The 17,066-nt window shown below is 37.4% G+C and overlaps 1 protein-coding gene across 5 annotated transcripts in view; it reads right to left on the reverse strand.

Annotated features, from left to right (window-relative positions):
* Ryr2 (ryanodine receptor 2) overlaps nt 1-17,066 on the reverse strand; it is a 596,528-nt gene that overhangs the window by 297,282 nt on the left and 282,180 nt on the right. For all 5 annotated transcript variants that reach the window (XM_058575026.1, XM_058575025.1, XM_058575027.1 and 2 more), the window contains exons 13-15: nt 8,922-9,086; nt 4,343-4,464; nt 1,871-2,054 (exon numbers count right to left, since the gene is read on the reverse strand). In XM_058575026.1, the coding sequence (XP_058431009.1) occupies nt 1,871-2,054; nt 4,343-4,464; nt 8,922-9,086 (471 nt within the window). The remainder of the gene's footprint in view (nt 1-1,870; nt 2,055-4,342; nt 4,465-8,921; nt 9,087-17,066) is intronic.

Consider the following 17,066-nt stretch of genomic DNA (forward strand, 5'->3'; position numbering starts at 1 on the left):
CACTATAGGCAAACCCATGTTTATAGCAGCACAAATCATAATAGCCAATCAGGGAACCAGACTAGGTGTTCATTAATGGATGAACAGATTAAGAGAATGTGAAACAAACAAACACACACACACACAGACACACACACAATGTAGTTTTATTTATCCATAAAGAAAAATGAAAGTATATCATTAGCAGAAAAATGGATGAAACTTGAGAAAATTATGTTATGTGAAATAAGTCAAATTCATAAAGCCAAGATTAGTATGTTTTCTCTCACATGTGAGCAAAAGAGGAAAAAGGAAAAGAAAGGTGGAGGTGATCTCATTAATATCAAAGGGAGATGGATAGAGTAGAAGATACAAACCAAGGCAGGGAAGAGGGGAGGGAAAAGGGAATACTGGGGAGTGATACTGGCCAATTTATGTTATTTTATCTTGTGCATGTGTGAATAGGTAACAAATACCACCACTAAGTAAAACTATAATGCACCAATAAAAAGATAAAATAGACCATAAAAATTTTATTATACAATTCCGTAAGAAGCAATCTAAATTTAAAAATATGCTTTTATTATTATTCCTAGATCAAGGTTTTCAAAATGAGGTGAAGCACATGAAAGGAAAAGCTATAAACAAATGACTAATTAAATGAGCTTGATTTCATGCAGACAGTTTAAGAGGTGGCACAGACCTAAAAACATTTCTAGGTCCTATCCAGACTGTCTCATATGAGAAACTGAAGAAGGAAAACAAAAGTCACCTAATCCTAGGTGAGGTCAATAATATTTAAATCAACATTTAAAATTTAGGTTCAATTCTTTCAGAAAGTGAATAAACAGTGCAATAACTTGGCATATATAAAGTTAAAAGCTGCAATACATTACTCCACAGAGGTGGGAGTGATCTCATTAGTTTGTGTTGACTTATTTTTTTTTTTTTTGCTTTCATACTAAAGTGGTCTCTGTTACATTATTTCTTTCTTACATATAGTAGGAAAAAAAATCTCATGTCACTTTCAAATGTCAGAAAACTGCTTTATAACTCAAAAACAGCTTTAGGGATTATGGGTACTCAGCAATGTCCTCTAATCTTTTTTCTTAGATACTTTTGCAAACATATATTTTGTCATAGAAAAAAGGACTGTTCCTCATCCGGGAACACAGAGAACAACATCCAGCATTGCTGACCTCCAGGTGTTCCTGTCAACCCTGATAGCCTCCCCGGAAGCTCTGAAATGTGAGGTACCAGCTTGACACAACATCGGGACATTCGCCCTCTCACTCACTTGGTCCTGTTATTCTGTTTATAAAGTATGGTTCACCAACTCTTTAGCAGTGGAAGTTCGGTGAAATAAAATCAGACATAGAAATTTAATTTATGCCTTTAAAAACAAAAATGTTTGGGGTGCCTGTTCCCACGGGGAGCCCAGAACTCAGCTTCCTCCTGGGGGTGTAGGCAATCTCAGTGCAGGTTCCCTCTGCACACAGAGCTCTTGTGGTCCTGATGCATCACTTGCAAGAAGCCCCCAGGCCCCTGCAGAGGCCCTTGATGCTTTCCAATGCCTTCGTTTTGATTAAGGTTCTGTATTTATGCAACCAACTTGAAGCAAACCACAGTGCTCACAAGTGGCCAGTTGAGGCCTGAGATAATGGTACATGTCCCTTCCCAGGGGAGTGGCAAGTTTCATCCTGTAAAATTAACACTCACTGACAGAGAAATAAAAGTAATGACCATGCACCTCCCAGGCGTGCTTCCCTGTGCATTAGCATACCTGCTGCCCTCCACCTCAAAGTGGAAAAATACAGAATTCAAGAAGAATTTTCCCCACCAAGAAGTTGTCTTCCCAAGAAAACAAAGAAGAAGAAATGGGCAGACTCACCTCTTCCTGGAAGAGGTTCTGCCGATTCTTCAGGGCACGCAGCCTGTTCTGCTTGTCCTCGTGCTCCAAGTGCTCATCGGGCGGGTGGAAGTAGCCAATGAGGTCCTGCAGACTCAGGCTCACAGACTCGATGGGTAGGTCAACCGCAGGAGCCTTTGCTTTCTTGCTGAGAGCATCCAGGCCTCTGAAATCACAGAAAACATCTGTCTGTCGCTGACCTCGGATTTTAAGTTACTGTCTTTTGACAGATAAATTCACAGAGTTACTCACTCCCTCCACTACTGTGAAAAGCATATGGAAGAAAGGGCCTCCTGTTCCTCCAGCAGCAGGATAAACACATCCATTAGCAACCCCGCCTGAAGCCTCTCACCTAAAGGCACAGGGCCAAAGCTGACAGAACTAATGGTCAAAATATTTAGAAACCAACAGACTTCATTTTAAAGCACTATGTACTTTAAGGCTTGAAGCTGCATCTTCCAGATTCATAATCCTGACATTTGCTTGTTGTTTATTTTTGAAGAAGAATTCTTTCAAGTACTGTGATCACTGACACCAGTTTCTATACTGTTTAATTCTTAGCAGTTAAAAAAAATATATTCTATTGATGTCAATTCAAAAAATCTGCATATTGACTGGTAAATTACATATTAAAATGCTTTTCTATTATCCAAAAGGAATGCTTTTAAATGCTTTCAAATCTGAAGATTAAATTAAGAAAGAAGACTAAGATGTATTTTTATAATCTTTGAAGCAAAACACTAGTGATAGGAATGTGATAATTTGTTGAGTTTACTGAGATTCTCAGTTTTAAAGCTCACAGCTTTGAATGTGTCTGGAAAGCATGTTAAAACATGATGCTTTTAAATCAAAATTATTCCAAGGTAAAATGTTTATTTAAACATACACACACACACACACACACAAAAAAAAAAAAGATACCATGAAAAAAATAGGAGATTAGCACTGCTCTAGTTGATACAGTAAGACTCATTAGTCATAACAAAATGCAGTGTGCAAAAATACTCAGTCTTGCTCTCTGCATCAACAAAATTGTCTGTCAATACATTCCTGCAAAGAAATATTTGTGATTGAATTTTTCTGATGACATCAAAACATATTTTATAAATAATAAAAGGCTTATTAGTAAGAATTAGCTTTGAACTTTATAATGCTCAAAACATGTAAAATGTATCATCATTTACATGAAGATAAGTTATCATTTTGCAATACTGAACTTCCCCCTTTATCAGTAAAAATAATAAAACTGCAACTATTCTAAAGTTTTTGAGTGAAATCCCATATTAATTTTGTCAATAGAATTTATCTACTCCCCAGTTTCATCATTTTCATAGATTTTTCTACTTATTACAAGAAGTACCATATAGAATAATCCAATTAATATAATACAAACAACAGATACAATATTAACATGACACTTACCCCCTCTCTTAAGTCTCTAAGCCTTACTCCATCTGATGAAGTTTAAGGTTTAAATGAGGCAGAGAGATGAAATAAACACTAGGGATACTCTGAGGCTGCATGCTATGCACATTCTTCAATCATACAGATGCCTTCCCAACACACACACACAGTGGGATGGTTTATAAAAGAAGCAGATAATCATTAAACAAATAGTAATATAATATTGGGCAGGAAAGACCTTACATTGGAAAGTCAAAAATGGTTAATTCAGATACTATGAGAAAAGACTTTAAAACTCTTTCCCACAGTAATACATTGTAGGAAGTATTTGCAAGTTATATAATACAAGAAATAACCTCATAGAAACATTAATAACAGAATCAACAAAAGGAGAAATGTAATCAATAAACATAAAATATATCCATTCCCCAAATTTACAAGAGCAAATTTTAAAAAACAAGATACGTGTACAAATTTGTAAGAATGTATACCTTGCTAACATCTTCTTTATATTGATTTATCTGTATATATAAAATCTGCGTATTTTAAGAAAATTTTCCTCTAATCAAATATGCAAATTTAAAGAGAGATATGATATCCATCCTGTACAGGTCACATGGTGTACTGATATATTGTTAGCAGAAAACACTTTGGCCACGTTTGATTGAGTGTGTGGATATGGATCTGTTTCAATCATTAGGTGGAAAAATCAGTTATTACAAGGATCACTATTTTTTAATGTAGTTTGAAACCCATCCAGCATCTAGGCTTCATTATTCCCTCTGTAAAAGGGAATTAAGTCAGTCTAGTACAAACACAAGTTGCAGAGTAATCCCGACCTGTAGCTCTCAATTACAAATTACATGCACAACTTCTAAAAACACGTCCTTTATCCTTCACTGAAAAAAGAAACATATGATTGTCTAGAGTATTTTGTATTTTGTTCTGCTGACCTCCCTCATTGTATATTTACATTTTGGAATTGTGTACTTATAAACCCAGAAAGAAAATGAAAACATCAAACCACCATGACAACAAAAGCAAAAGCACCTTATAAATCTATTGAAAAGGAAGACAGTGCTCCGGATGACTCGGGCTGTGCGTGATTCTTCATGCTGAGATCTGGACAAGTTTAAGCCATCGTCCATGTGGCCTTCATGGTGCATAATAGCCTGTAAGAAAGCAGAAGTGATGCCTTATTCCCAATGTCTCCTTCCCACGCCAGCATGAAGATGATGTGCTCTGAAATTGCTGAGCAGAAACAGCAAACAGAATCATGAGGTAGGTGGAGGCATCCAGATGCCGTCATGTTCCGATTAAATAACACACACAGGTCCCTGTACACACTAGCCTTCAATATATTCATTCAGTTATCGTTTTACAGAATGAGTCAATAAATATTGAGTTGAATGAAACAAGAGGGCATTTCCACAAATGATCTCTGGCCTCAGCAAACTGAACAAGAGGCAAAGGGGAGATTACACACTGCATCCCACTCCTGCAGCGTCACTGGCTACACAGGAGCTCCCAAGAGACTGACCAAGCCCTGAGCAATGCTTCCCAAGCCTCGAAGTTCAAAACCGAGTATTTTTATTAGCTTCTCTGTTAGGCTCTCTGTTTTTAACTTTCTATGAACAGATAACATTAGGAGAGGTAAGTGCAAAAATCCTAAGTGAACAGCTCAGTTAATTTTACGGAGTGAGCCCTCATGTGTAACCAACGTCCAATCAGGAAGAAAAACACCAGCCAGAGCAATTTAAAGGCCCGCTCCATACTCCAAGATCCCTCCTGCCCCATCTTTGCAGTGCCCACCACCTTCTAGACTCCACAGCTCAGCTCAGTTGTACCTGTGTGTGAGCAGAACCACACAGCATGTGCTCCTAAAAGGGAGCCCCACTTCAGGAGACACTTCCAGCAAAGTAGCACATGAACTGAAATTAGTGTTACAACTAAAATTACTAAGAAGCAAGTAAAGAGGAATTCCCAACACCAAACTCAATGAGATAAAGGTGATTTGCAGTCAAAGGCAAGATTATGGCCAGGCTCAATGGTGCACACCTGTAATCCCAGCTATCCAGGAGCCTGAGGCAGGAAAATGGCAAGTTGGAGACCAGCTTCAGCAACTCAGTGAGACTCTGTCTCAAAATGAAAAGGAAAAAGAACTAGGGATGGGCTCAGGGGTAGGGCATTTGCCTAGTATGTGCCAGGTGTCGGATTTGATCCCCGGCATAACAAAGACACACAAAAAACACACAATACACACACAGACAAGATTATACCCTTCCATGCCTTCATTAAAAAGGAATTACTAAAATAATAGAGCTCATTACTCATTCTAAGACTTTAATAAAAACAAAACCAAATAAAGTGAAAAAGTGGAATTAATGAAGATAAAAAGGGGAATTAATGATCTAGAAATAAAGCACTAGAAAGGATGAATAAACACAAAATTTGATTCTTTGAGAAGACAAATAAACCTCTCACTAACCAAACTAAAAATAAAATAGAAAGCAAAACCAAGGAAGATGGGAAATTAATTACAATTATAAAATACTGTGTGCAATTCTACAGCAGGGAAAAAAAGATGACGACGACTGGGTATTCCAGAGGAAAAGGATGGATTCATGGCAAATGGAGCAGGCCTTTAAATTGCTCTGGTGTTTTTCTTCCTAATTGGACGTTGGTTACACATGAGGGCTCACTCCATAAAATTAACTGAGCTGTTTGTTCACTTAGGATTTTTGCACTTACCTCTCGTAATGTTATTTGTTCATAGAAAGTTGAAGAATAATCAATGTAGCCAGGCAGCGGCACAGGCACCTGTGGTCCCAATTACCCAGGAGGCTGAGGCAGTGGGATGACTTGGGCCAAGGAGTCAAGAGCAACCAGGGCAACATAACATGACTTCCTCTCAAAAAGGAGGAAGACAAAAAGAAAAATCAAAAGGATTCTCTCCAACTAAAGTAGAAAGTTAGACAAATGTCTGTAGAAAAAACTTAGATGATTTGTTTCAATTTTTGAAAGATCTTAGGACTCCATGGTTTCACAGGTGAGTTCTGATAAACCTTCAAAGAACAGACACTTCTGATGGTAGACCTATGTAGACACAGGGTTGGCTAACTACAGCTCACCCATGTGAGAGACAGAGAGAGTGTGAGTGTTAGAGTGTGAGTGTTTGAGTGTGTGTGGCAGAAGGGGTTTTTTGGGTAGAAGGGATTGAACCCAAGGGCGCTTAACCACTGAGATACATCCCCCAGCCCTTTCTATTTTTTGAGATAGTGATGTCCTAAGCAACTTAGTGAGACTCTAAATTGCTGAAGCTACGTTTAAACTTGTGATCTTCTTGCCTCAGCCTCCAGAGCCACTGGAATTACAGGCATATACCACTGTGCCCACCTCAGCATCTGTTTTGATGAAGCCATTTTTACATTTTTAATAGGTGAAAAAAGACGAAAGAAGAATGACACTTCATAACATATGAAAATGGTATGAAACGCCAATGTAATTATCCATAAGTTAACTTTCCTTATGAATATATATATTCAACAATTCTGAATAAAATAAATACATACAAATCTAGTAGGATTTCAAAATAATAACACTAGTCAAGTACAGCTTATTCTAGGTAGGAATTTTTCAAAAATTGGATGTCTGTGACTTATTCATCAATGAACTAAAGAACACTAAAATGTGATTAAAAAAAATTAAGTTGTTGATAGACATTTTATTTATTTATTTATATGTGATGCTGAGAATCGAACCCAGTGCCTCACACATGCCAGGCAAGTGCGCTACCGCTGAGCCAAAGCCCTAGCCCTAAAATGTGATTTTTATCTCCTTTGATAAAATTCAGCAATAATTGCTATTTTTTTAAAAGCTAAATAAAATCAGAACAGCAAGAGACTTTTTAAAAGCTAAGTAAAATCAGAATACAAGAGACTACTTAAATATAAAAATAATGTCAGTTGTCCTAAGGATGCAAAACCTGTGATTTCTGTGAAACAGGAGTAAATAGATTGTGCTGGCCAAAGAGGCAGGGGCAATTTGGGAGGGAACGCTGGGCAACTCTCCTGGGAAACCATCAGGGAAATGGAAATGTTCCACATGAAGGTGTGTGGCAGGTAGCACCAGTGCAACCATCTGTCAAAACGCTACAGCTAAGTTTTGATGAGCAACATACAGAAAGTTTACCCCTACTAGCTGAAAACGAGGAACAGTCACAAGCTACTATGAAGTGGCAGAAGCCTGGAAGTGCCACAGAAACAACGAGAGCATTGTTGATGGTGAACAATGGATCATGCACGGTGCTACTTCTCTGCTTGTTACACTCTTTGCCTTGTATTTAAATTTTCCAAAAGTCCTACACCAGCCAGGTTCAACAGTAGGACCTAAGAAATGCTTCATATACACTGAATCCCTACAAACAGGTACATTATTTATGAGGCTAGATCAAAGAACTCAAAAACAAGTGATCATCTCAAGGGAACTGGATGAGGACCTACACCCCAAACCCTGAGGGAAGTTCCCCAGGACACACCGAGCCAGACCCAGCAACGCAGCTTCAGACACCCTCCCTTCAGTACGATCACAGCAACAGCAAGTGACCTATTAGTGTGTATATAGATGGTGATTCATAAATCTACTGAAAGTAAAAATGCCTGCCTCACTGAATCCTTTCTTTCCAAGGTCTCACATTTCTAGAAATGACATGTCTTGTTATTTGGTTTGACGCAACATGCTCCATGTCAAATATAAAAACGTGAGCAGTCTACTACCACAAATTCCGCTGGGACTCCCAGATGAGGACACCCCTGTAGCCTAGGAAATGCAATAGCAAAAGGAGAGCCTATAAAATTTAATAAGTTATATACAAACATTATGAGAACAGAGAGGAGGGTGTAGGGGATCTGTGAGACAGGGAGAACTTCCAAAATGATCTTCACGGTTAACCCCGAGAACGGACAGGAGTTGGGCAGACATAAGTTTCAAAGTACTCCCAACAGCAAAGGGACAGATATGTAAAAGCCTTGGATTTTTGAGGGACTGCAAGGAGTGCTTTTGTCAGGAATAGTCTGGGAAAACTGAGCACCACATCTAGAAATTGGCTAAAGAACAGGAAAATGGGGGCAGCCAAAAAAGTGACTCATGTACCAAGGAGAGGTCAGTGACATATTCAATAGCAGCATGGACAGAGAGTAAAGGGAATTAGGAAAACCACACTGAAATCCAGAATTCAGTGCATCTATTCACTAAATATTTAAAATGCATGAATTCTATAACCCTGTATCAGTGGTGAGACAGAAAGTAGTTGACCTAAGAAAACCAGACTCTACTGTGATGGGATTTTTTAGGGTAACATAGGCTAAAAACTTACAATTTATTACTAGTTCACTTTCTCCACTGCTTGCTCCCATTTTTAAAAATGTGCAGATGGGGTTGCGTGCATTGGCAAGCAGCTTGATGTAGAGCCTCACTTGGCTGTGACAGTAAAGCATATGGTGGGACCTGACCTTCAGTATGTAAAGTAATGAACTTTAGCAGGTGGCTGAAAGGGCTCGCTGCCTCTTTTGGTCTTGTGTTTGTGTTTCCTGTTCACAGTACAATGATAACTGTTTTCATGCAGTCCTACCTTACGTTGTATGGACCCCATTCTCACGGATTTCACATCCACTGACTGGTAGGTAAGCCACAGGCCCGTGTCCACGTGTTGTATGTAGCATACTGAGTCACCGTATTTTATCTCAGATGTTCCCATGCCATCAACCTCTTTCCTCACCCCCACGTCAAGCTTTTCCTGAGAAGAGACAGAAGAAGTGATCAGCACACATTTAGAGAATACTGCTCTGTATCCACAGGACTTTGCCTTATTGTAAATGCTCCTTGAAAAATCCAGCCCTCTGAAGTCCCTGAAAAAACAGCAGTCAAATATTCTTGCAGTTCAAGCTCTATTAAAAATCAGAGTGGGAAACTACAAAAATTAATAACATGTTCTTAAATTGTTCACAATGGCAGAAAATTATTTTGGCTATAACATGAAACTTTATTTTGTTTAACAGTAAATGTCAAGGCAGAGATCTTAAAATGAGCAATTGAGGCTAATGTTCTTCCTAGGTTTACCCCCACACACATTACTGGTGGCTAACAGCATAGGTTAAGGGTTGGGAAAATTGAGTTTTGTGTCCAATCTCTGTCACTTATTACCTCTAGGACTTAATAAGTTAGCCAGAATTTTTAAGCCTGTTTTCTTCTCTATAAATAGAATTAAAGTAACTTGCTTAAGGATCAAAACAAAACAAATGAGATAACACATATAAAATTTTTAGCATAAAATAAGCACTTTAATAATCCTTTGACACAATAGCTAAGCTATGGAACCAACCTAGGTGCCCTTCAACAGATGGATAAAGAAAATGTGGTAAATATACACAATGATATTACTCAGCCATAAAGTAAAAATGAGATTATGACATTTGCTGGTAATTGGATGGAACTAGAGACTATCATTCTAAGTAAAATAAGCCAATCCCAAAAAAATCAAAGGCCAAATGTTCTCTCTGATATGTGGATGCTGACTCACAATAGGTAGGGGGGCACAGGAAGGAGTGGAGGTTCACTGGATTGGACAGGGTAGAATGGGGGGAATGGGGTAATGGGATTAGTAAAGACAGTAGAATAAATCAGACATAACTTGCCCATGTGCATATATGAATACACAACCAGTGAAACTCCACATCGTGTACAACCTAAAAATGGAAAGTTATACTCCATATATGTATGATATGTCAAATACACTCTACTGTCATGTGTAACTAAAAATAAAAAAAAATTTTAAACTAAGCTTTGAACCAGGACAACGGTGATGATGATGTTGATGAGCTTATTAATGACAGCCATCACTTCCCATGACGTAAAGCCAAATTTTAACCTAGTTTTACAAGGTCTTCGCTGGTAAAGGGGCTCATCTTTAGGAACTCACTCAGCCTTAAAGTTCCGCAATATCCTTAAGACAACAGTGAAAAAGCCTAATGCACCTCCTTTTAGTGGTTTCTTATCCTTTTTTCCTTTAGTCTAACATTCCTTGCTAAATTTGCTTTATTTAAGTTTCTGCCGGGTCTTTGGTTATTTGATTTCTTTTTGAAATTACCTAAGTTACACAAAAGTTTTTCAAGACTAGAATCAAAATATGTGCATTATACAAAAGAGAAACAGTTCAAAAAACTTTGACAGGTTATTAATATCATTTCTGTTCATTAATAATAACAAATGATCCTGAAGTGATTATAAAAACTCCAAATTAAAACTGAGTTGAAATTATCAAAACAGAAAGGTTAGGGTCATCTAAGAAAATATACAATTATCAATTCAGTTAACTGTGCAAATAATTTGGAACACTATTCTAAGGATCTTCAATAAAACAGGTAATAAACCATTCTAATTTCAGTCTATCAAATGAGATCAAGTACTAATCTACTTATACTAACCCTGTCATCAGAAAAATTAAATTCTGGGGAAAATACAACAATATAATTATCTCTTCTTCTGAAGAGATAATTATATTGTTGTATTTTCCCCAGAATTTAAAATTCTGGAATTTTTTTTTTAATCTGAGGAAATGACTATTTATAGGTGTACAGATTGAGTTGTGAGAAGTCACACAGTCGTTAATTGTGAAGTTATATTTTGTTTGCTTTTTATTGAAGTGGTTACCATCACTCTGTGGACTTCAAGTCTTAATTATGAAATTTCAGGATGACTGTCTAAATAGTTACTCCGCACTATTAAACTGGTAACTCTGAACTCGCAAGGACTGCTGAAGGGACTTTAGTAGAAGGAATTGGGATCATTTACTGGAGCTTTGGCATAGGAGATATTCAAGTGAAAATCATCTAATGCTTTGAACACCCATAAACATAATACGGCATGAACCAAAAATATTGTACATGGTCAAGCTAACAGAAAATGAGCCTGAAAGAAGAGAAATGAAGTCAAGATCAAGCAAGTCATGACCTCACTGAAACTCTGCACTAGCTAGCCTGTCTCTAGAATAGTGGTCCTGACCACATATCAGCTTCTCAGTGTTATCTTCTTTTGAGCTGACCTGCTCGGAGAAACCATGGAGTGGAGCTGCATGGATCTTCCCAGGGATAGCTACAATGAAATTTGAAAAATAAATTTAAAAGACTTTCAGAATCTATTGAAAGGCACCTGAGAGGGACCAAAAGCAGGGACAAACTAGAGAGTTAACAGCACCTAGCCTGACAAATAAGTGGCTGCCTTTAACTCCAGCATGCCCTGCCCAATTCTCCTGCCATTCAGTCAGAAGGAAGCTGTTGTCCTTGCTTGACATGTCAAGGGACACCTCAGGACTCACAAGCAGCCAGAAAATTAGACTAAGTCCTCAACCAAAGAGGCATCCGAAAAAAATCTTCTTATAAAGTTCATGCAAATTCTTGCTGAGCACTAAATGATGCATGCTCAAGCGGCATCCAGGACAGCAGCAGCAGATGGAAAGAACTGAGCAGAAATATGAGCAACTGCTTTGACAGAGAGAAACTGGAGTTTCAGCCCAACAAGGTTAAAGACTTGCAAAGCTAGAAGAACCACTCAGAAAAATACATAAATACATTTCAGAGTCCCTACAATACATCATTTCTAATATCCAATACACTGTCAAAAATAAATAGAGGTTAAAAAACAGAAGAACAAAAGAAAGAAAACATGTATTACAACACACACACACACACACACACACAGCACTAGAAATCAATGCCCCCTGTATCTTACAATTAGCAAAGGCTTCAAATTAACTTTTGTGAATATGAAATATGTTCAAGGGCATAAAGGAAAATATATGCAAAATGAATAAGCACTTAAGTGATCTTTGCCAGAAAACACAAGTTATATGAAAAAAAGAAGAAATGATACAGCAAAATTGACATACAAAACTTAGCTAGAGCAATATGACCTCAGACTGGAATTGTATGACAAAACATCAATAAAGTTGAAACTAGACAAATAGAAATTTTCCAATATGACTAAATTGCAACTAAAAGCACTCTAACTTAAGTACTGTGACACTAAATGGTAACATCCCTCAAAAGACTTTGTGAAATTTAATTCCCATCCCTTCTGTGATCATTCAAGGAAATGCCAAGATTCTCCCTGTTATCTTGGCATTTGTTACACCTATATATTTTTGCCTGTAAACATAATGTAACAATCATGAGGACCCTGAAAACATTCAAAGATAAAGCAATTCTTTTCAACAGAGCCTAAAATTATTGCAAAGGCTGTTGTTTCTCCTGAGAGATTTCTTTGGATAGATGTTTCCTCTGGATTCACATATTCTCATGAATACTGTACCTCTACTCTCAGGGCAATGTTGGTAATTCACTAAAATTGCTACATATGCTCAGGACCAGTTCAGTGCCGGTAAATGCCAGGTTCTCAGTGAAGACCTAATGAACATATTCTTTCCGATTTCCCACAGAAAATGTGCTAACAAACTGCTCCCAAGATGAGCACTCTTGAATTCCTGGAAAATCTAATTCTCAAATGAACATCAAAAAGGTTCCAAAAGTAAAAGAGATTGGCCTGAAAAATACCAAGTGAGATTTTGGCCTTTGGTATACTAAACTGACTTATTATGAAGCCAAAGCTATTTATGGACAATAAAACTAGGCTTTTCAGGAAACTAAAATTCTTAAGTTTATATTCTAAGTAAGCTTAAAGAATTTTTCTAGTATTAGCTGAAATCACCCTTAAATCTACCCAGATTATTCCATAAGGTGTTAGATAAGAAAAATATCTAGATGATGGAGTTCGGTTTATTGTTTGTTTTTGACATGTTTCCTTAACAAATAATGTTTAAATTCAGAAAAAAATTAAAAGGCCAAAAATATTTTTTTCATTTTCTCTTTTTTCATGTCACACTGTAGCACATAATAGTTGTTCGTTGTGAAGTGAGTCTAAACATTTAGGAAGATCATAGAGATCACTGGGACTGACCAGCTCAGCCAGGCTTCACCCCACCCAGGCAGAAATGTGGTAGTTAAGTACATCTTGATCCCTGGGATTCTGAAATCTCAGAAACATTCTCCTGGGTGGGCTTGTGGAAACAAGAGATTTAGCTGGCTGGGAAGGTCTGGGAGGGGCTCCACAATGGCAAGGACATAGGCCAGGGGAGCAGCCTGGAACCTTATACATGCCCTGCCCTGGGTGTGGGCAGGGCCAGGGAGGTGCTGGACATCACTACTGTGAGTACTCATGGCAAAGATGAAGGAATCCTTCAGATGCACCTCAGATCCTACTCAGCTGACTTTGAGGCAATGACTTTATCCTGGGTGGGTGACAATTAAAAAGTGAGACCTATAAAAAGGGTTAGTCTGAGCAGGAGACTAAAGACATCTAAGGCCCAGGGCCACTCTGCTCTTGATCTTCCTTCCTGACAGCAGAAGGTTACAGCAAGATCACACTCAGGTTTACAACCATTAAAAAACTGTAACTGGACTTCTGTATTTTCTGGAAAACCATAAATACTATTATTTACTATTATTTTATCAATATCTCTTCTGAAAAACTTAGTGAACATTTCTTTAGAATTTAATTATAATAAAAAGTTCATTTCATTGACAATTTTGTTTAGCTACTATAAGAAAAAAACAAAAATTAATATATTTTTAGTTATATAATCACTGGATCACTGAAGAATTCTAATGACAAGTAAGCAGGTTATCTTCTCTATCAGTTGTCATTATTGTTAAGACTTTAATTTCTTACCAAAGATGGCTCAGCTTTATTACTCAAGTTCAAAGTTTAGATCTTCCTCAGAGTTTATCTAAGCTTCAGTTTCCTCAAATGCATGATGAAAATAAAAAAGCATCTGGGCAAGGCACAGTGGTGCACATCTGTAATCCTAACATCTTAGGAGGTTGAGGCAGGAGGATTCTAAGTTAAAAGCCAGCCTCAGCAACTTAGGGAGTCCCTCAGCAACTTAGTAAGACCCTGTCACAAATGTGGTTTAGTGGTTAAGCACTGAATTGAGCCCCCGGCACCAAAAAATAAAAAAATAAAAACAAAGCATCTCCACACTCCACTGGTGTATGCTAGGATTAAATGAGATAATGCATAAAGAGTGCTTAACACATAGTTTAGCACATAATTGTTAAGCCTAATCTTCATTGTGTTAGAGTGTATGTTTTAAACATCTTACACATTTTCTGAACCAAGAAAAAAAAATCCACAATAAAAATAACATGCTAGGAATTACATCCTAAAAATGTTCTTATCTATTTTTGCTGTTTGCTATATAATCCTTGTGATCCTATTGGCAGTCAGTCTCCTTGGAGGTTGTTATTTCAACATTTCAATGGCAGAAGACTTCCATTCATGGTGTACCAGGGAGGGTAGACTGGAGGAAACCCTCTGCAGAAGAATATTCCACTGACATTTCAAGCTTAAAAAAAAAAAACCTACATCTTGGGGTTTGATACATATGTGATTGACAAGATCCACGGTATGATTAAAATGAACATTTGAAGACATTTTAGAGTGCTGGTTAAAAGTCCTAGAAGAAGTGGAAAACATGCTTCAGAAAATACACATTTAAGAAATCACATTCTTCTTTATGTAGAATTTTAGGAGAGATTGTAATGTAGGTTACATTATTACTATTTCCTATAGATTTACTTTCTTCTGAACAGATATGATTGTCAGCAATGGTTGGTTTGTCAAATCCAGAATTGGAGATTAGGTACTGAATGTTTATATCAGTGTCAAAGATGTCCCAGAAACAATCAAGGGTAATGGTCCTCTCATCAACTCGCAGCATGGGCTCTTAAAGAGATTCTCACCCACAAATGTTAAATCAGAATGGTATTCATGGTCTGTAAAATTGTAGGGACATACTTTCAAGGAAGACTCAAATATCAGACACACAGAAAGTCAACGAAGGTGCAGGGTTTCATCCGAGTTAATTTTCATTTCAGAATTTCCAAAGTTGTAGCCTGAGCCCAGGACAAAAGCTGCTATTTTCAACTATGAAAAGTTTACCCTTTCATCAATAATGAAAACTTGATTTGCAATACAGAAATTACAGACATCAGGTAATTTGTAAACTTAAATATTCCTGGGTCTAAGATACCAAAAGAAAGAGTCTTTGCCTTCAAGAAGTGAGTCCTCATTCTTTCCACTGGAAATAGACAAGCAATACGAACAGATGGGGCTCCCAGAGAAAGAAAGCAACAGATACACTTGAGTGAACCCAACATTAAAGAACAGGAGCCAGGACTGCATGTGACCACTGTTAACAAATGGATGGTTAAACTGTCTAAAGCAACAGTTTTTTCCTGAAACGTTGACAGTGTGAAAACTTTACTTTTATTCTGTTTCAGTTGGCTTTAAGTTCAATGTTTCTTTATTATAAAAGATAAAGCAGAAAATACTTTTCAGCATGAACTTTAATTGCAACTGGCTTCCTTCCAACTAAAATAATCAACACCATTAATTACTTCTTACTTTTTCATAAATGTCTATGTATGTGAGTATATTTTTACACTTTAATTTCTGCATCATTTGTTTTTTCCTGGGATACCCATTCATATTTTTACTTATTTTAATAAAGAAAACTAAGCTATCAAAATGTGGTATGTTAACACCAGCACATGTTCCAAGACTCTGCAATAGAATTTTAACTCTTTGCTAATATCAATATTTTCTGCCAATCAAAATTAGGTAAAGTATTATACAAGAATCAAACACAAACTGATTTTTCCTCTAAGCTATCACATACAGAATTATGGAAAATAAAGATACAAGATAAGATGACACCACTCTACTTTAGACTAACAAATGGGAATCTGCATCACTGACTCTAAACGACAGTCCTGGGAACCAGGAATAATTGTGAGCAAAGGTCATTTTTAAAATTCATGTGTCACAAAAACCAGAGGTTGGCCTGGTTGGGTGGATGCTAACCTAGGTTAGAGCTTAAGACCTAACTCAAGCGGAATTCAGAACTTGGAAGCCAACATGGAAAGACCCTCCTGCCCTTCTTGTTCCCGGGAGAGACAGAGAGACAGAGAAACAGAGAAAGATGGGGAGGATACAGCGTGGAGTCTCTCTGTAGCACTGCCACTCACAGAAAAATAAGGAGCTTCTTTCTACTCCCAGCTGAAAGTATTTATGTCCAGTTTGAGAATAAATTCTGATAAGTTCATACACCTATAATGTGCTTCACACATTGCTCTTGATTTTATTTTTGTCTATATGTTATGATTAGAAGCTCATTTGAAATTGAGGATGTGAGGAATATATGCACAAGATGCATGTATATTTAAAGTATATAAAATGCCTGAGGTCATTTGAGGTGTACTCTAAACTGTTATGTCACATCCTAGAAGAGCATCTAAGGCTGGTGCCCTGGGGGACTCGGCCGGAGACACAGGAAGGTCATCTGCTTATAGAAGTCATGTGAGTCCTCATACTAAAGGAAGCCAATTTCTAAAATACATCTCCTATGGAATGTTTCACTCACTGGAATATAAACATGATAACATGCTTTTAAAACAGTAGGTTGAATGGCAAAAGAGATCAACTCAGCCACAATATACAGGATTGGAGGCAAATGAGTTGTATCTTTCCAAATTGACAAAACCTGAACTGTACCTATTGATGAGTTTGCAGAGAAGCAACAACTCTCTTACCCTGCTGCTTGGCATGAATCCTGTATGCATTTTGAATAGTACCCGGCTTTGTGCCTTAACTATTACAGATA

This window comes from Marmota monax, unplaced genomic scaffold, assembly GCF_021218885.2.
Source record: "Marmota monax isolate L192 unplaced genomic scaffold, Marmota_monax_Labrador192_F-V1.1 WCK01_AAM20220418_F8-fsc00071, whole genome shotgun sequence".
In the NCBI taxonomy this organism is placed as follows: Eukaryota; Metazoa; Chordata; class Mammalia; order Rodentia; family Sciuridae; genus Marmota; species Marmota monax.